Source organism: Cyclopterus lumpus, chromosome 16 (genome assembly GCF_009769545.1).
Source record: "Cyclopterus lumpus isolate fCycLum1 chromosome 16, fCycLum1.pri, whole genome shotgun sequence".
In the NCBI taxonomy this organism is placed as follows: domain Eukaryota; kingdom Metazoa; phylum Chordata; class Actinopteri; order Perciformes; family Cyclopteridae; genus Cyclopterus; species Cyclopterus lumpus.
Window position 1 is genome coordinate 9,264,949 of NC_046981.1, and position 19,934 is coordinate 9,284,882.

General features: G+C 39.6%; 3 protein-coding genes across 5 annotated transcripts in view; 2 read left to right on the forward strand and 1 right to left on the reverse strand.

Moving 5' to 3' along the window:
- LOC117745002 (tubulin polymerization-promoting protein) lies at nucleotides 1–12,428 on the forward strand. Its single transcript, XM_034552942.1, has 5 exons — nucleotides 1–225; nucleotides 5,287–5,367; nucleotides 5,942–6,277; nucleotides 10,156–10,309; nucleotides 10,390–12,428. Exons 1-5 carry the CDS (start codon nucleotides 188–190, stop codon nucleotides 10,597–10,599), a joined length of 819 nt encoding a protein of 272 aa, XP_034408833.1. The 5' UTR covers nucleotides 1–187; the 3' UTR covers nucleotides 10,600–12,428.
- On the reverse strand, nucleotides 11,450–19,692 carry cep72 (centrosomal protein 72). 3 transcript variants are annotated; one of them, XM_034552941.1, is made up of 14 exons: nucleotides 19,596–19,692; nucleotides 19,244–19,371; nucleotides 17,677–17,869; nucleotides 17,486–17,594; nucleotides 16,511–16,662; nucleotides 16,357–16,415; nucleotides 16,222–16,264; nucleotides 15,011–15,211; nucleotides 14,747–14,922; nucleotides 14,524–14,617; nucleotides 14,269–14,441; nucleotides 14,046–14,172; nucleotides 13,277–13,387; nucleotides 11,450–13,163 (listed from the first exon to the last, which is right to left on the reverse strand). In XM_034552941.1, exons 1-14 carry the CDS (start codon nucleotides 19,669–19,671, stop codon nucleotides 13,123–13,125), a joined length of 1,683 nt encoding a protein of 560 aa, XP_034408832.1. In that variant the 5' UTR covers nucleotides 19,672–19,692; the 3' UTR covers nucleotides 11,450–13,122. The 3 variants fall into 3 exon arrangements, with proteins under 3 accessions (XP_034408832.1, XP_034408830.1, XP_034408831.1); XM_034552939.1 differs by having other exon boundaries at nucleotides 12,514–13,163; nucleotides 16,511–16,659; nucleotides 19,596–19,690; XM_034552940.1 differs by having other exon boundaries at nucleotides 12,514–13,163; nucleotides 15,011–15,103; nucleotides 19,596–19,690.
- si:ch211-257p13.3 (kinesin-like protein KIFC3) overlaps nucleotides 15,507–19,934 on the forward strand; it is a 16,210-nt gene continuing 11,782 nt past the window's right edge. Inside the window, exon 1 of the mRNA XM_034552938.1 lies at nucleotides 15,507–15,556. The gene's annotated coding sequence lies outside the window, so the exon portion shown is untranslated. The remainder of the gene's footprint in view (nucleotides 15,557–19,934) is intronic.

Genomic DNA, 19,934 nt, shown 5'->3' on the forward strand with positions numbered 1-19,934 from the left:
CTCCGTGCTCTGACCGCTGGTTTATGAGCGGTGGCGAGGAGAAAACAGCTCGCGCACACGGGGGCAGCCAATCAGAGCGCTGGTTTCTCTTCAGCATCTCGGAGAGACTCAACCGTCGAGCAGACTTGAGTTCAGGCAGCGGGGAGGAAAGAGACTTCAGGACTCCGCGACGCGCAATTATGATTTTATGAATTTTGACAAAGAGTTGGAGGATTACCTCACCAGGTGACGAGAAGTTAATTTGCCATCATTTCATATTTAAACTGTTGTTTGTTTTGACTCATGCTAGACCTGCATGTTTTCACATCATGACACATTAAGATTTCGACGACTGTATGACAGCCCACACAAAATGATTCCTGAAGGTGCTCTTTGTTTTGCTTTCATGTCTTTGCATGCTTCCTGTGTGCTACTGAGCAACACAAGATGCCTTTAAAGCTGTGAGGATGCGTGACAGCACGCTCTGTCTATACTTGAGTCAAATTTGAAAAGGGCATGTTCCTATAATGCCATGTTCTGCATTGGCAGACACCCACCATCGACTGACAATAACAAACTGATCACGTGGACTCAGCTTGAATCTGGCATTGGCAAGTTTATGTAACATGTTTTGCACTGACACGACTGCAGCCATGTCTAGTAACATAAACACAAGCCTTTTCTCCTCTGTTTATTTTTTAAAGCAGGCTCAATGAGCGTCAGAGTGAGGGCTTCTCCAATAAGCAAGGTTACTTCTCAGAAAAAAATAACAATGCATTTGACATGTGGCTGCAGCTTCCATGCGAAGCTGCTGGCTTAGTTACATAATTGCATGAAAAAAAAAAATGTCGCCCTCTTTTGTTATAGCATCCTGATCTACTGTGAATTGCTCTTACATATGATATTAGGAGGCCCTTCATATGTTTATTTTTTCTCAGTGAATGGTTTTGTAGCGGCATTGCCCATAAGCTTGAGAAGACAGTCACTGTCCCAGATTTCACTGGTTTCATTGCGTTGGTCTTAGAGCCTTTGGGTTCTGTCACAGACAATTAATCTCAATGTAAATTACCCTATTTTGTTTATGGTGACTCAAATTCAGGTCAGGTTTCTAAAATAAAGGGGATGCTTTAGGGAAAATGTAGGCGTTGCAGTTCAACAGCCTTGTCTTTACTACAAAAAAGGTCAATCTCTTTTGTTCACATGGACCTTAACATTAGGGTATAGAGTTGCCACTGTGTGTTTAACTGCATTTTGTTTTTCAGTGTGTGTGGCTGCTGGAGAAGATATTGTTGTAACAAAGACACTACATGGCATTTCTTTGTCATTACAAAGACTTTAAAATGACTCGTCTCAATTAACTAAGAGACACATTATACAACACAGTCCGGCTTAAAAAAAATCTTAAACTGGACTCAGAGCTAATTTGCTGCTGGATCAACAGGCCTCTCTTCATCTGAGCCATGTCAGGGACATTTATGCTGTTTATGGCATCATGTATTCCTCATAAATGCGGGGTTGCATAAGGACCCCATGACGGTCTTTACACTGCCTTATACCTCTATTTGGCTTGCTGCTGCTGCCAACAATAACCACTGGAGCTGCTTGTTTCAAACATCTTGTTTTTCTACTGCTCCATGCTTGCCAAGATCTTTGACTCAAAGAGCAGTTAAAGGGTTTAGGGAGGCGAGGACTGAATAGAGACAGCGTGGTGGTGACCTCAGACCCGGTCTGCAGTATGCTGATGACATACCCGCTCTCCTTATGTCTTTGGGGGGAGAGTGAGGGTGGGGGACTGTGGCCAAACTGCGAAATGGTTAAGAGGTTTCATTTAGTGCTGTCAGAAAACAGACCATGTTGAAGGATAGGGCTTCCATTTTGCCATAGGTTCTACTGAATATGTAAATATATAAAAAGGGTCTCAATATCTAACTTTATTTTTTAGAAAGAGAAAAATATTTTCCTTAAACAGCTGCCACACTTTAGTTTTAAGTAAACGTTTGTTGGGATCGATTTGTCTGACAAAAATATTTAAATGATTACAAATTCTCAATTTTGAGGAGCTGGAACCATTGAGTTTGTTAGTTTTTCTTAATAGATGATGTTAACAATTATAATCGACGATCAAAATAGTTGTCAATTCCTTTTTTCGGGGATCTCATAGAATAATCCACCATTCAATGCAGCTCTATGGCTCACTAATGTGTTTTAATAGTTTTAGGACAGTAATGGAGGGGTGGCACAGAGGAGTAGTCACTTGTATAGGTAGCAGAAAGCTGGTAGACATGGTGGACTATAGATGGAGATACGTTTTGAGGACACTGGGGGCTTCACTGTAATGGTCTCTGTTTTACATTTTGATGTACTGACACTCCACATTCCTGAGCAGCTGTCTGGAAAGGACACTGATCTAGGTGCACAGCAGATGGGATCTCTGCATGCCCACTCATCACGATGGAGGAGGAGGCCTCTGTCAAACTCTCTTCTCACACACACTCACATCACACTGACAACAGTGTCATCATTTTGTGAGTGAAACGCCATCTGCCAAACTAGCAGTTAAATAACAGTTCAGTTTTTTCGGTGTTTCAGCCTGCATGTTGTCTACCGGCTGATCTCCTCCCTTGAGAATGAATAGAATGTTCCAGCCATGGCTGCGTATTGTTGCTATGAATAGATGCAGTTCAAAATGGGTCAATTTATGGTTAAAGCACTCATCTGTGCAGTGTATTGCCAGAAGGCGAGTGTATGTAAGCATGCTGTCATCCAGTTACAGATTGGTCTCTGGAGATCTGCCCTTAACCAAATGGCTTCTCGTGTGTATGTGGCAAAGTGGGGCAGAAAACGAAGGCACAGGACCAAACCATTCTACTACGGTGGTTGTAATGGTCACATTTCTTAAACATACTGTATATCAGAGTAGGAATTTGGCCCAAACCACTGTATTGGTAAAGTACAGCTTCACAGCACCAAATGGTCTCTACTCCATCCTATACGGCTGATAATGAGTTTCTATTCTACGAGCACTATATTTCTTTTCATCTCAGTAAGTGTTCTACTTCAGGCCACTGCACTGTGTTAATGACCTCTCCTTCGTGTATTGAACATGATGTGGCTTGAGGAGCCTCGTTGTACTGAATACTTGGACTCTTGAAACTACTGACTATAAATTGGAGGAGGAGAGAGAGTGAAAAGACCCCTTTGTTTCACTCTGATGCTGCTGCTGTCATTTAAGCACAAAGGAAAACACACAGCAAATAGTTACTCTATTTGAAAAGCTCTCCACTGAGAGTACTGCTTCGTTAGTATTAATAATGATGGAACATGTATTTGTTCCATGTATCATATATTTTTATGAATATTAGTTGTAATAATATAATTTCCTTATTTTAAATTAATTCTATTCATTATAAAATCTGTAAATCTCCCACATAAACATATAATTGTATGTGAAATACTTGATTAAAAACCTCAGCATATGATGATCTAAAGGGAATTAATTGATTTGTCCGACAAAAAATGAATTGCTGACAATTTTAGTAATTAATTATTTTATCATGCAAATAAGCCCAATATTTGGTCTCTGGTTCCAGCATCCAGCATGTGACGATTTGCTGGTTACGTTTTATATTATTTCAAATTGAATATTGTTTAGAATGTCTTTTGGGTTGTTTGTTGTACAAAACAGGTACATTAAAGATATTAACTTGTGGACATTATGTTCTGACACTATAGACTGAATGATTGAGCAAAAAGAAAAATATTACTGGATTTGATGCTTGAATATTTATTCAGATATAGTTAAGTTGCATGTTGTTATTTTCTTTTAAACATTAAAATGCTTAAAGAGCAAATAATGGGCTAAATTGTAAATGTAATCTACTGTTATAAAATGATAGACCAAAACCGACAACTAATGATAACATCCCATTCATAACCACAGCATACCATAACATTGAGTGCAAATGTACACATATTCACTGAAAATAGGCACAGTTGCAAACATCGATCATAGGATTTTTTTAAATGATGGTGATATGTAACCAGGTTTTTAATTTATCTGTAAATGCCATTTTGTTAATGGCATTTACAGATAAATTAAACATTGAGGCTTCAACAACCTCAACAACTCTATTTGGATTGCCTTGGCCTGAGTCCTCGATGACATATACGACTACAAAAACCCTCCATGAATAGTGGTACTCTGCGATGTCACCATGCGTGTATGTGTGAAGGAAAAGGCCTCGCTCAGACAGAGAAGCCACCAGCATTAGACAATGGGCTCCCAGTGTCTGTTGCTCTGAATGCCATTATTCATAGACATTAATAATCTCCTTTTTTCTCTCTAAGAATTGACATCCTGATGATAATGGCTTTGTGCAGTGTCAATCTTGGAACTTTTGTACCCATTCAAGTGTCAACTGTACTTAGCAAGGTCACATTTGTGATTGTTGACCACAGCGTCCGCTTGACACGGTGCCACCGGGGGTGAGTGAGAGCTCTTCGTTGGCAACTTGAGGGACTTGCTTGAAACTTTGGTAACCGGAGCAGACGGTTAGGTCCACAGGACGTGACTTCTCTCTCCAGTTTGCATCTTGTTTGTATCCAGTTTAATGCAGCTACTGGTTTTAGAGACTTTGTTGAGGACGGTGGCAAGACAGGTCCTTTAAGGATGCTGAGCTAAGTATGGGAACAGCTGAAAGGTGAGCAGAGCGCCATCACTGGCTACACATATAGTTCTGGTTTACATTTTCCTATTAATAATAGCAGAGGTTTTTTTGTTGCTATTTTGTTTTGTAGTAATGTTAATGACTAATGCAAGCACTTCAGTTGTGTGAGGCTGAGTTGATGGTGAAATGCTGCTGCTCTATACAAAGAGATCCAAGTCAGGATGATGATGTGTTTAGAGAGGAATCCCTGAACTCAGACTGAAGGGAATCATCTTCAGCAAGAGAGGAAAGCGACGATGTTGCTCAGTGTGCAAATCCAACCTTTAAGGATCTGTCACAACAAACAAGGAGCATTTTGATCTTGTTCCTTTTCTCTGGTTATTATTCACTTCAATCTGAAGGTTTTACTTATAGTTGCGTCAGTGTTTAAGACTAGATTAGACATTATGTCATAAATAATTGTGTTTTTATTGGAGCACGATTAGCGAGTGACACGCATATGAGTGGAATATTGTACCTTTTATTCTGCTGTGTTTATTGCTTTGATTTTATTTGTTTCATTCCCTCCACTCTCTGGCACTCACATATGTGAAGACACACCCTCTCCCAGTATTCACCTCCATTCTCATCTTTTCCACAGCACAAAGAGAAAACTAAAGTCAGCTTATCCAAACACTGCACTGAAGAAACCTAATTCCCACACAAGCATGGCAGACCAGAAGTAAGTTTTTAGAAGTCATGTTATGAGCCTTCACCTCACATGTTGTGTTCTAGTTCAAATATCCATCTGCTCTCTTGGTTTTTGATCTGTGCACCTTTTGAATTCTACAGACATCTATTTATATCCTTCACCTCTGACCTAGAACACACACCTGCCCATTCACCGGCGGTGTGAGCACAAAACACAACTCTAGAGAGCCTAATTGTATCAGAAGCACCTCACAAAAAAGGGACAGCCAAAGACAAGTGGACAAGCTGTGTCTTGACTTTTTGTTTTTCCTCCTTGCTGCACAGACTGTGAACACATGTCCCTTTTCTCTTGAATCTGTTAATTGTGATCAAGGTCATTAACTTTTCCTGTATCTCTTGATAATAATTATTTAATGCTGTTACTTGATGTAAAGCCAATAGGACCTCTTGTGTTTTGAATATTTAGTTGTGTGGTTCAAAAGAGTGGCTTCAGTGCGTGTGCTACATTTTCCATGATATCACCTTAACTGGAATCTGCTATGTACAGCTCTTACATCACATGGATAATGTATCCCCCCCCCCCCTCCCTCCCTCCCTCCTCTCAGAAACAACATAGACGACTTTAAAGTCCAGACAGCCAAGCATCCCAACATGAGCTCGGTCCCTTTACGGCCGCACAGTGAACAGTCTAAAGACCGGTTGACCAAAAGGCTTTCAACTGATTCTAATGGGACCAGTGATGGAGGCGCGGGCTCGTCCACACCAGTGGAGGTGACCGCTTTGGAAGAGTCGTTTCGCCGCTTCGCCATCCACGGTGACACTCGCGCTACCGGCAAGGACATGCACGGCAAAAACTGGTCCAAGGTCTGCAAGGACTGCGGAGTGATTGACGGCAAGAACATCACCCTCACTGACGTTGACATCGTCTTCAGCAAAGTCAAGTAAGAAAGGCAGTATTGTTTATTTGAGCCTGTTTAAGCTACCTTTCATTGTCTAAAGGTCGGTTCCTCTTACTCAATCTGCCAACATCTGAAGATAAGCTCTTGTAACAGACATGCCACGACAGGATTCTTTTACTACATTGTTACTTTACTGTTGCAGCGGCTGAGATGACGCCAGGCTTAGTCACCCAGATCAGATGCACAAAAGGCCACTAACTAAAGTGCTGCAAACATGTGAGGAACACAGAAGTGGAGATAAAAAACTGGATAAATGTCTTTATTCTAATTCATTAGTGTTCAGAGAATTGAATCTGTGGTATCACACACAGTCAAGTATAACAGACCCCAACCTTATTAATAACACCTACTTAAAATGTCCACTGTTTCATTCGTTTATGCTTGCTCCAATGGAACATTAACCAAACAATAATGTTTGTCAAACTGAAATTGGCATGAGCATCATAGAAACAGCTCTGAGGCGCATATGTTGTAGTTAATGAATTCCATGTTTTCAGGCAGTTTTGGAAGATGCCTTTGGTTCTTACATCAAGTTGGCTCGGCTGTAAATCAGAAGCAGCAGCCGGAGCAAGAGGCCATGATGGCTCATCCTGTATCTCCCTAAACCAGATTGATTCATCCTTTACTGCTTTAATTCAGTGAAGTAGCATCTAATAATAACCTGTGACCTCAATATTACTTCACCAAAGAAGAAAAACGTTTCATTTTTACAATTGTGCTAACATTGACCACGTGTACGGAATGTGTTTGGGCTGATAACACATTGACAGATGTGTGATGATATCTTCTCCACCACTTCAAGGCTGGCTTGCACCCACAAGGATTCATTTAAAAAAAACTTACCTTTCAAACTAAAAAATATTTAAACTTCTCTTCAAACCTCAAGTTATGTTTTACTCAAAACCTAGATTACATATAATTGTGTTGCTCCAGAATTTTAAACTCCAATTTAAATTGTGATCCTGTATTAACTTTAAACTTGTAATAAACCAGCGGCCTTTTTGGGATAGGAGCAAATTAATCACGTTCCTCAAAGAGAGTTAACAGACAGACTCACTCTGTGTGAGTTTTATGCTGCTGCTGAATTATTCTCATGATACAAACTGTCACATGAACAGAAGGACTGAGCCAACAGGCAGGTCTCCTTTTCACAGAGTGGAACGTTTTTTTCCTTATTACGCTGTTGTCCATTCATTATGAGTCCTGTAAGGCTACTTAAGGGACTTTTATTGTAGCTGGCAAACAGTGTAATGTTTTGTTAAGGAAAACAGAGCGGCCACAAGTTGGCCACATACAGTAAGGGGACACATAATAAAGAGGGTGTAGGAAAGGTCAGGGCTTTTACAATGTGGGTTTGTACGTCTGTTTTTACATACGATTATTTGGTTTCTTTTATTTCATACACAAAGCAGCTTTTGGTTTATTTATTTTTTGTTATCCTGGTTGAATGTTATGAACCAGAATAGAAGAGTGAAGCCACTCATCATCTGGTCTTCAGGAGTGTGACTCTCACACAGATTTAGTGAATTTTCCATCTCCCGCTGGTGTATAACTGTAGTTCAATCTCAGTCACTTTGTATGCACACTTATATACAGGAGATTCCCCAAAATGTTTTTAGTGAATTTTTTCAATTTGAAATGGTTTATTTCTGTTTTTATTTTAAAAGAACTGTCTTTGGGAAAAATACAAAATTTCAAAAAGCAGCAGCAGGAGCTCCTGAAAATGTATCTCCACAAAACTATAGAACTTACTTACTACTACTATTACAAAGATATCTGAAGGTATTTAAAGTCAATTGTTCGGCTATGAAATGGATTTGTTAATGCACCAGTCAGTTTCCTAAATTAAAAACATGTTACAGGAGGCGGGGGCAGGATTCAGTCCTTTACCAGAGCCTAACATGCCTAACATGACTTCAGACTTACAGTGACTCACAAGTATGACGATAATTGACGCTTTTATCATATCTGCTGAAAGATTAAAATCAACTTAATTATTTCAGCCATAAACTTGACAAATCTTCCTACATTTCTAAAACAAAAGGAGCACCCTTGTTTTCCAGGACCGTGAGTCACCCGCATCAACACCTTCACAGTTGGCATGGCGATGGGCTTTCATGTTTGCTACTGTAAACATTTTTCTTGGCAAAACTAGAGAGTGAACTTAAAGCTAACTGCAGGATTTAGGCTTGTTTACGTCCCACTCGAGAGCAATATTTAGAAATGTGGTCAATTTGAGCAATGTTGTATACATTAGATGCTCAGATGGCATGCTTGCATATTGAACCACAGCTGTGTCGAAGGGGCTTGTACAGTATAATCTGAACAAAGCGTGTGGTGTGTGAACACTTTAGAGTCAGCCACAGGACAAACAGAGGTACATAATGGGGGGAGGGGCTCGTTTTCATGTGGTTTCTGACTCCAGGCATGACTGAGCCAGCAGGGCTGCCATGCCAAAGATGCAGATCTCCACCTTCCTTTTAATCAGTGTCAAAGCTCTTTGCTTGCACAGGAACAATTAAACATGTTAATGAGCTCTGGCTAATTACAGTACGGCCGAATGAATCCGTATTTATTGTGGGGATGGAGGTCGGCTGCAGCACATTGAGTCTCTGCTGTGCCGTCTGCCTGCTTGGAGCATGAACTATGGAGGAGGAAGAAATCTGGTGTGGACTAATTAGTTACTAGCATGGTCTGATGGTGGCTTCCTTTTCCAGGCCTCGGTTGCATGACCTCATCACTGAACAGGATCGTAGGCGGTGCAGGAGCATTTTAGCATAAGGATCATGTACTGCAGATGGCTGAACTATAACAAACAGCAGGTCAGCTACCGTAGTATCCCGGACCTTTGTCCTTCTTAACCTTATCGCAGCCTCCTCAGATGGTGATTAGCTGTTTGTTTACAGAGCCTAGTCCTTTACTTTTACTTTGGAGAATTAAATAACTCTGTCTGTGGAGTTCTGCATAGGACACACAGTTGTCTTCCTTGGACAGAAACGGCTGCTGGAAGTCCAGTTTCCCTTCTGACAATAGACAGCACGGAACAGGCAAAGGAAAGGAGTCCTCAAATGTTCAACACAGATGGATTGCCCAAACAAGACCTCTCCCTGGATGAGTCAAATTAATAATAAACCCAAACATTATTGTTTACTGAAGCTTGTTGCTATGACAGCAGGTTGCCCAGGAAGACTGCAGGCTTTTATTTGCTGTTGTTTAGGGGATTTATCACCACGGCAATTGTGTTTGTGTAACTATGCACTTTTTACGTGGAAGTGCAACGGGCAAATGGCCAGTTAAACAACTGGAGCACTCTGAGAAGCAGAATGATTGATGATGATGACCTGTTGTGCAGTATCGTCAGCGGCTACAACAGTTTGATCTGATAAATGAGAATACGGAATCGGCAGCTCTAAAAGTTACTAACTGAAATGAAAAACATCCAGACTACTGCGGCTGAACGGTACAGCTGGACGCACTGTGATACACGATATGAAGACACGCTCACATATACAGCCTGCTTGTGTATAAGTCAGCCCGGTTGCTCAGACAACAGTGAGGTACAGGGAGACGAGATCCAAACAGGGAACGGTTTCTCATTGTTTATCTCAGCAGGATACCATCTCCATGCTGTGTCTTACATCTGCCGTGTTGAAGTGATCACACATGGCTCTGTGTACACTACTGTCCACTCTCATTTTAAGCTTTCCAACTCTGAAAGGCTGGAGAAAAGTTGATTCAGCGAGCCTAAATACAGCGTTTCTGCCCCCTGGAGACACAGTTGAGATCATTTGTTTTGCTGGGATTTGATGTGCTATTAAGTGGTATCCCATACTTAAGCAACTTTTCCATCTACATTTCAGGAAGAAATCCTGTCGCACCATCACATACGACGAGTTCAAGGTTGCACTCGGAGAGCTGGCCAGGAAGAAATATAAAGAAAAGACGGGAGAGGAGGCCGAGGCCGAGGTCTTCCAGCTGATTGAGGGGAAAACACCCGTCATCGCGGGAGTCACGGTGAGACTCAAAAGGTGTAAAGAATTCTCATATCAGTGATCGCAGAATAAACTCAAATGTTTTCTTTAACTTCCTCGTAGAGAGCCGTGGCTTCCCCGACAGTGAGCCGTCTTACAGACACCACCAAGTTCACAGGCTCGCACAAGGCGCGCTTTGACGACACCGGTCGCGGAAAGGGGAAGGCGGGACGCGTGGACATGGTCGACACGTCGGGATACGTCTCGGGGTACAAACATCGAGGGTCATACGAAAAGAAAGTGAATAAACCTACCGTGGGCAAACCCATGTGAGGCGAGCGTAAGGAAATAAACATTCGATCAACTACTAGGATCATTTTCTATTAAATGAATACTCAAAGAAAGCACAAAAGAATAGGATTTCATATATTTTCCCACCCATCTATGTTGTCTGTGTGTGTGTGAGAGAGATGTTTTTGAGTTCCTCTCCTTTGAGAAGTGTGAGAACTGGAAAACTGTTTACATCTATTTTTACCAAGTCATCACCAGCTGGTACATTCCTGTCTGATTGCAAGTTACTGCCAAACACTGAAGAAAACGAGAGAGAAAACTGATATGCTATGAATATTGAAGCTTTGTTGTTACGATCGAGCCGTATATTTATTGAGCACAATGAACAACATGCCAAAAAAAAACAATGTGCGACAACAGTTTGATTAATTAACAACATTGCACTTTCTAGTGGAATTTTTGTTCTAATCCCATACTAACCTAAAGAAATGCATTTTAATTTGTTGAGTTTCAGTAAGAATTGCCACATTTGACAGAGATACTGTATTATCAATGTTTAATTCTTTTGAAAACTTAAATAGTTCCATCCTCCTGGTCTTCCTGTCTGCCATCCCTACTAGTGAAATTCAGTCTTCATGAAATCTGCTGTTCTTTTTATTGTATAACCTCACACTGTCTTTTGAATAATTTGCCTTGAGCTCAAATCAAGAAAATATATTAAGGGTTTTGTCAACTTGTTTTAAAATGTTTGCAAAGACACAATGTAGTTATGTTGACTTTTGCCATATCATTTTACTTTTCTGAATATTTAAACACATAAAAGCCCCTACCATGCAAACCTTTTAAATATGGCTGCTTACAACACTTCAACAAAAAAATACAATAGAAGAATCCATTTTCTCTTTCGCCATCTTTATTCAGACTACAAACCATTTTGCCAACATGCATTTAGATTTTTTAAATTGGTGTATTTAGCTAAAGAAGGAAGCTCTAACCACAATATACGAGCTCAGTTGTACAAGATTGTATTTTTAACATTTTACTATTTTTTCCATACAGTAGTTCTAATATATTTGTGGTAAGATTGTGTATATTCGAAAGTTATAGCCACATGGCTCAATTTAAAACACTGGCTTCATATGTTGTTTTTTCTGTATTGCTGTACTTTGTGCATGTTTATGTATATTGCATTTGATTCAGAAGCATATAGATGACAGTACGAGTGTGTCATATCTTACTGAACTGCTGTGAGGACAGACTTAAATAATTTAGTGATAAAAAACAAGTGTTGAAATTGTGCGATCGTGATCAAATCTTGTATTGCTTGAAATCAATATGTATTAACCTGTACATACAAAGTTAGCTACACTCCAATGTTATTATATTTGTCTGTTGGTAAAGATTTAAAGTACCTTTTATGTGTGGTACGGTCATCCAAGGCATAAATTTAACTAAATCAGGTCTCTAACTGTTGCATACTCACATTCTGTATGAGATAAAAGGGAAAATTGCAAACTTTTGTACAATATTTTTCCAACATGGTCACAGTGTTTGTGTCACACACTACCGGTAGCCTCAGCTGATGAAGAATCATGCATTAATGCAACTCTAGCAGCTATTGTTTATTTGTCTTCTGCAGTAGATTATTCCGTTTTCTGTGCTTAATGCCAAATACCGTGCACCTTTAATGTGGAGGAACAACATTGTCTTATTTTTAATAACTTATAGTATTATTGTGCCCTGGTGCATGCAGTGTGTTCTTGTTCTATAAACCTTTTAATGTGTGTTCTTGATTTGTAATGCATTACTGAAAATAAAAAAACACACCCCAGAGCGTCAGCTTAGTTGGTTGCCGGGTGTCAGTCAAAACACAATGTTTTATATATTCTTATGGCTTTTCGGGAACACATCATAACTCCCCACTAGTAGCAACGACCTTAGCATGCACTTAAAAACAATACCGACACTCAGTTTGTGCAGTAGCATCCACGTTTGCCAGGTCTTGCATTAGTGTTTGTGAAATGGAATTGCATCTGTGAGTGTGCATGTGTGTGTGTGTAAACGTGTGTGTGTGTGTGTGTGTGTGTGTGTAGCTCTCCAGCCCTGAAGGCAGAGGTATAAATAAAGTCACAGTGCAGCTGGAATCTAGTTGCATTCATTCCACTGTAGTGTACAAAGCAGATGGAGACACAAGTGACCTAAAAAAAAGGGAAAGCAGCTAATAGACACAATCTTGCTACAGATCCAGGAAATACATTATGACCTTCTCATTGACATTACATTTATTTAACATAACAAACCTGGCAGACACTTATACACAAACCTCCTTGAATGAATAGCCTTTCCCATCAACCAAATGCAGCCTGTGCAGATAAAAAAAATTAAATAATGAAACCTGTTTCCATAAGGACAAAAAGCGTAATACACATAATATTTACACTGCAGTTATATAAAGTGAACAATTATGAAAAACAGTCTGTAACTGTTGGACCTTGTGCAGCAAGGCTAAGATTACGTTCGGCATAGTCTTGCTTGACATTTTCATCCCATTGCGCATCTTTTCATTCAAGTTCCGCTTTGAAGTTCCCCACTTCCTTTGAGCTCAGCTAGTAAACACAACAAAACAACAAACAAACAACAAATGAGGGCTGGTTCACTGTCGTGGTTGTGTGGATACAGTAAAACCAGGTGCTAACATTAAAATGGCCCGACTTCTTACCTGTGGCTTTCTTGCAGCATATTTTACAAATGGTTGAATTCTCAGCCTCCAGCAACTTCACCCTCAACCCCTCGTTCTCTTTCCTCAGCTCATCCACTTCTGTCTGAGTCTCTAAGAATGTAAGAAAGTACAACATTTTAGTTTGTAAAGAAAACTGCAAAAATGATCACTTGTTCAGTGCCTTGAAAAAGTATTCTTCATTGTTGCATTACAACCTGGAATTTAAATGAGTTTCTTTGGATTTTATGTAATGGGCCTACACCAAATGGTCAAAATTGGAAATTCTAAAAATAAAAAAAATGGAATATGGTACAAATATATATATATATATATATATATATATATATATATATATATATATATATATATATATTCACCCCCTTTGCTATAAAGCCGGTTAATGGAAGAGTCCAATCTATTCCTATCTTCGCTATCGAGCTTTCCATCTTATTCAGGGTTATTTGTGGTCTCTCTGTTGTCTTTCTAATTAACGCCCTCATCCTCTGGTTTGAGTTTTGATGGACTGTCTTCTCAGGTTTGTTGTGGTACTATATTCTTTCCATTTTGTAATAACGTATATATACACACATACATATATACACAGAGATTATGTGACACAGGTGGACTTTATTTACTAAATATGGAACTTCTAGTGGTAATTGGTAGCACCAGATCTTATTGAAGGGCTTCATAGGAACACAATGGTAAAAGCAAAAATAGGGTGATACTGCAAGGCACTGTAGATTCTCCCATTGGCATTCACACTCACCTTTAATCTGAGTAATAGGTGAACCTTTTATTCTAGACTTGAGATAGTGTCCTTCTAACTCGATGAGCCGTTTATGTAGAGCGACATTTTCATCCAAGACAATCCTCAGCTTCTCTTTTAGCTTGCCCTGTGTTAGAGAAAAGACAATAAATACAGTGATCTCTTCCAAACCATTAAGGCCACCTTAAGATCAGCATTGTTTTCTCGTGCTGAATACACTCACCACACCACTGCAGGCGGTGTCCAGCTGAGCGGAGAGGTTACGGACTTCACTTTTGTGCTCTTCCTCTCGTGCAGCTTCTTGAAAGTTTAGTGCATCTTGTCTTAAGGTCCTGACCTCAGCCTCCCGACAAGAAATATCATCTTCCATCATAGAGAGGATCTGGACTGCTTGAGCTAAAGCCACAAATAGAAATGATGACAGACATAATCTTCAAGCTCCTGTAATCAGATACCACATTCCTCAAACCAAACTCACACAGGAAGTTGTTGTTATGATGCAATGACCTCTCTCTGCTCCAGTGTTTGGCCACAAGGTTGAGGAGTATCTCCGGGGGTTTCCTATAACTGCCCTGGAAGTTGAGATAAGAGATAAGCTCTTATGAGAAAAAAAACAACCTCAAATATGATGTGTACAAGTAGCAGAAACAAAATAATGATTCAGTATGTGAAATAGTAATTAGACTTAATTCCCTTCCCACCCTTCTTTTATTTCCCCCTTGATGGCTGGAGTCCCCCTCAGTCTTGTTTAAGCTGGAGTAGGTCAGTCTTGGAGGATGTAAGATAGGGTTTGAACGGTCCGACAAATTCAAACCAGGACGACGTGGACTGGGAGGCCGGATATTAGCCATAGAGTAACTATGACCATGACTTTGAACTGGATTAAAACATTGAAAACACACATTCAACAACATGTCATGAAAGTGTATTTGCAGATGTATATTAAGTACAGATGCTATTCCTACCAGGATTAGGGGTGTAATGTCCCTTGGCTGCATGTCTGGATTGTTTGGGAGAGTCCTTTTGCTTTTGTTTTCCAGGCACATGTCTGCATTCCTCTACATAGGGGCCAAAGGACACTGTTGGTCTTTCAGTGACTTTTAATGAGGTAGAGCTTCTTGTATGAGAAGGTTCTTTCATGTGTGGCACTTTGGACCTTGCGATATCTGGTCAAATTACAAATGACATAATACATGTTTTGATTAATTCACCCTAGATGTGTATGAAGGTAGATATGTGTCTTTACGCAAACAAAAAAAGATGTTTTGACAGCAAATTTTTCATTTGTAAGTAAATTAATTGTTAGTGTTGCTTATGAAACTAGAATGTTTTGCTGCAAATCAAAAAAAACAACTTCGCTCTCAAAGAAAAAAGAACTTCGCTCTCAAAACGAAAAGCTACGAGTTGCGTTTGGACGTAGTGGGCGGGGCTGAATGAGCGAGGAGTTTCTATTGGTGGATTCGGCTCGGCTCGCTACGCTAACAGGAGGTTACCGTGAGGAGGACATGGAGGTAAGTGGACATCATATTGCTCTGTTTTGTCAAAAGTATTTTAAATGTAGCAACACATCACTTTTATTTCATGTTATTAGTGTCGTGGAGTCTCTCTTTTTGAAGAACATGGAGGGCTGCTGTGTTGACATGCAGCCCCACTTTCTGAGTGCGTGTAACCACGCCCACAACGTCCAAAAACAGGTTTGTTTATTTGAGAGCGTAGGTTTTTTATGAGCGTAGGATTTTATTTTGAGAGCAAAGGTTTTTGATTTGCAGCAACACATTCTAGATTCATAAGCAAAACTAACAATTAATTTACTTACAAACGAGAAATATGCTCTCAAAACATCTTTTTTGTTTGCGTAATAAAAGACACAAATCTACTACTTTCTTAGACGTTCAGATTCTAAATAAATAATTATCTTCTGTCTCCACCTAGTGGAAAAGACAGAACAATGGTTAGGGTACAACTGATTTAGCGCCCTTTATTATTTACATTTCCAAATGAAGTGTTTCATCCTGTGTTCACCCAGATCTGCTCACCTACTCATATCCCAAGTCTAAATAACAGATTTTCTGAATAATTGCTTGTAGAACACGATATCTTAGATCCATATAAAAGCTGGGACTAAAGAGGAGACGGTTATCATTGAACCCCAGACTAGAGAGCAGCAAAAACTTACCATATTTTGTGGGAGGATACCTGAGGATGGATTTAGATGTTTCCTAAAGAAAAAACAAGTATGTAAGTCAGTAAGTATGATAATGTAAATGTATAACTGATAATATTGTTTGACCTATAGTGAAATAACAATCACCTGTTTTGGAGTTGAACTCCTCTGTTCTGTGAAGTCTTGTGATTCATCCTGTGTGGGTTCTGAGACAGAAGACAGTTTGAAATGAATAGAAGTGAAAACAGTGAAAACAAAAACAACTAATTTGACAATTAGATTTTAGGCTTTGGCATCTTACCTTTTACCTCCTTAAGAACAAAGTTGACCTGAGTTGCACTTTGGTCTCCTGGATTCGTCGCAACAAAATTCAACACAATATCATCAGTGTCGGTCAGAAGCGAGCGCCTCTTGGTTAAGCGATCCACTGAAGCCAGTCTCTGATCACTGCTTCTGGGAACCACAAGCAAGACAGTAAAGATACAAATCCAGCATATGTCAGAAAGGAATTCATTTTGATAATGGTTATTTTTAGTGGCTGTTTTTGTCACCTGAGGTTTTAACCGCAGACTGTGTATAATAAGTGGACGTAGTCACAGTGATGTCAACAATTGGTTTGTGGAATATGGCTTTTGGGCAAAGAGTTGCATATTGGCCTTCGTTATCTTGTTTTTTTGTAACCAGAAGTGACACAAGAAGGTGTAGCCATGTACAATTTGAACACTGAGTAAGACATTTATGGGCGACCCAAATGTTATTAACTTTCATAAACTGAAAACACACTGTGAAAGGGTTAAAGTTGTAAGACGAAAAGACAACAATGTTATTAATAAATAATGTTCACTGAGTTAATAGATCATGTGAGAGCTAGGGTAATTTGTTCAGAATTTTGTGAGACAATACGATTTATTTCTGCAACCATAGGAGTCGCCCCCTGATGGCAATTAGAAAGAATTAAAGTTTCAGGCACTTCCTCCTTTGCTTCACTTTTCAGAGGTTGTCGCCTTGTTTCAACTCTTTTGTGCTTTAAAACTCAACACTGATCCACATGTGACTGCTTTCTTTATAATCAAGCCCCCGAGTCAGTTCCTTTTTGGTGGGGCAAACTTCATACAAACATCCTCAAAGATTGTTTATCCTTCCTCATACTATTCAAGACAAAGCAAATATCAAAATCAGTTTTGATTGTTTCCCATGTTCTCAAAATCCTTGGTAGACCCCGTATCAAGTCAAAGTAGAGCTGAAACTAAACTGAAGCCTCTGACAATCAGTGTACCTTTGGTCAGCAACCCGAGTCAAAGACGATCTCTTCTGCAGAGGTAGAAGGTCAGAGGAGAACTGCATTATGGCAGCTTTGCGCTCAGTGTCTCTGACTGAACAACCATCTAGAAGGCAAGAGAGGAGAATTAGTTATGGTCAAAACTCACCTGGGGTTAGCATAATATGGGGGACACGGCTTTATCTTACCTAGATTGCGTAGGTTGGGCATGGCATGCACCAGACAAGGACGGTATTGTGGATATCGTTTGGTCAGAGGGTTGAGCCTGAGGTCAATCTCTCTCAAGACTGGCAGCTCAAACAGAACCTTCACCTCTTTAAGGGAAGGAATGTCATTATAGTACAGGATCAGCCTCTCCAGCACTTTCAAATGTTGAACCCCCTGGGGAGGAAACCATTCAGTATTAGAAGAGGGGTTACCAGCTATTGTCAGATACGTTCATACCAATGTTTAACAAAAAGGAAATAAAAGAGGATAACTGGACCGTTTCCATTTTTTATTGAACATCAACAAACACGTTTACAGCATTCAGCTTAAGCATATGGTTTTATATGTATTTATAATAAGGGTAGATGAAATCAAGCATTCTGATTGGTTGAGAGTGAGTCACGGGGTGTACTTTATTGAGCCATAAAGTCCTGTACACCTGTTTACATTTATCTGAGCGTTCCATATCAGTGCGCACTCAAAATATTTTTTTTGCGCGATTGTTAGTTGTCATTTCAAGCTTGACAGTTACCAAACATGTTTCGAGTGAATATTTTGGGGGGATTGACTTTTGATAAGTGGTTAGCTGAAGAGGATAATTCAGGTGGACGTCATACTACCATATACAAGAAAGAAATTGAGACCTATGAAATGTTGCGCAAAGAAAAAAAAGCTCCCTTCAAAGCTACTGGGCACCAAATCTAAATGAAAGACAGCATGGGAGTAATATCCTTGCTGGAGAAGGCACTTCAACACAGAGTCACCGGAAAAGAGAGCAAGAGTGGTCGGAAGCGATGTCATCAGAGACGAAGGGGACATGAGAAACGTTTTCCACGGATGCACAATTAATGGAGATATCCAAATCAAGAACAAACTTTAATGTTTAAATTAAATATTATTGTATTGCATGTTACCCATTGTCATTTTTGTTATTTTAATGGCAACTTTTATAAAATGAGCAATGTGAATGAATGAGATGGTGCAAGATCTATCTAGGCTAACAAACGTGATGTTCCCAATGCACACACACACACACACACACACACACACACATATATATATATACACATACATACATATATACACACACATATATATATATATATATATATGTATATACACACACACATATATATATATATATATATATGTATATATATATATGTGTATGTGTATATATATATATATATATAAAACGTTACATACATTTAAATACACACACACACACAACCTAATGTTACCTCAATGGAGACAAACGTGATGTTCCCAATGCACACACACACACACACACACACACACACACACACACACACACACACACACACACACACACACACACACACACACACACACACACACACACACACACACACACACACACACACACACACACACACACACACACACACACACACACACACACACACACACACACACACACACACACACACACACACACACACACACACACATATATATATAAAACGTTACATACATTTAAATACACACACACACACACACACACACACACACACAACCTAACGTTACCTCAATGGAGACAAGCACATTGCAGGAGAGGTCCAGAGACTTAAGACGGACAAAGTTATTCAGTGCGTTTCCCAGACTTCTTATCTTCTCTTCTGAAGTTCCCGGGAGGCTCAGTGAGCGGACATCACCTGTAAAGAGTTTCATGTAGAAATGAGACTGCGCTGAATCATTTGCAGCGACAGTTAACGTTAGATAAGTGCTTTTTTTAGCTTCCGTTAGCTCAGGGAAAGTAACTAGTTAGCTAATCTAGTTTATTCTGTTTTATATGACAACAGCTAAACTGCAACTTAACCCGTAATCAAATTTATATTTACTCCAACACAACATGTGTATGATCGTGACATAATATTACCAAGACACGGATGTTTTAGCTGTAATCTCTCCCGTATCCATGGCTCTGTTATGGTTGTCAAACACTCCGCCGCCATACTTTTCGAACTGAAGCTGCCTTCAGGGGACGTTACTGTGGGAGGAAATAAGACACTTTATAATGCATTGTTTTTTATTTCATTGACTAAATCCTGTTTGCCAGACTGCTAGATATGAATGTACCTTTAATTCACATAACCTGATATGGTAGTCTTACAACAATCAAAGTGTGTTGGCTGCAGCACTATTTAAAATGTATGTGTAATGCAGAAATATAAAATACAGGGTTGTAAATGTGTCTTAAGTTAAACATTATTTTTAG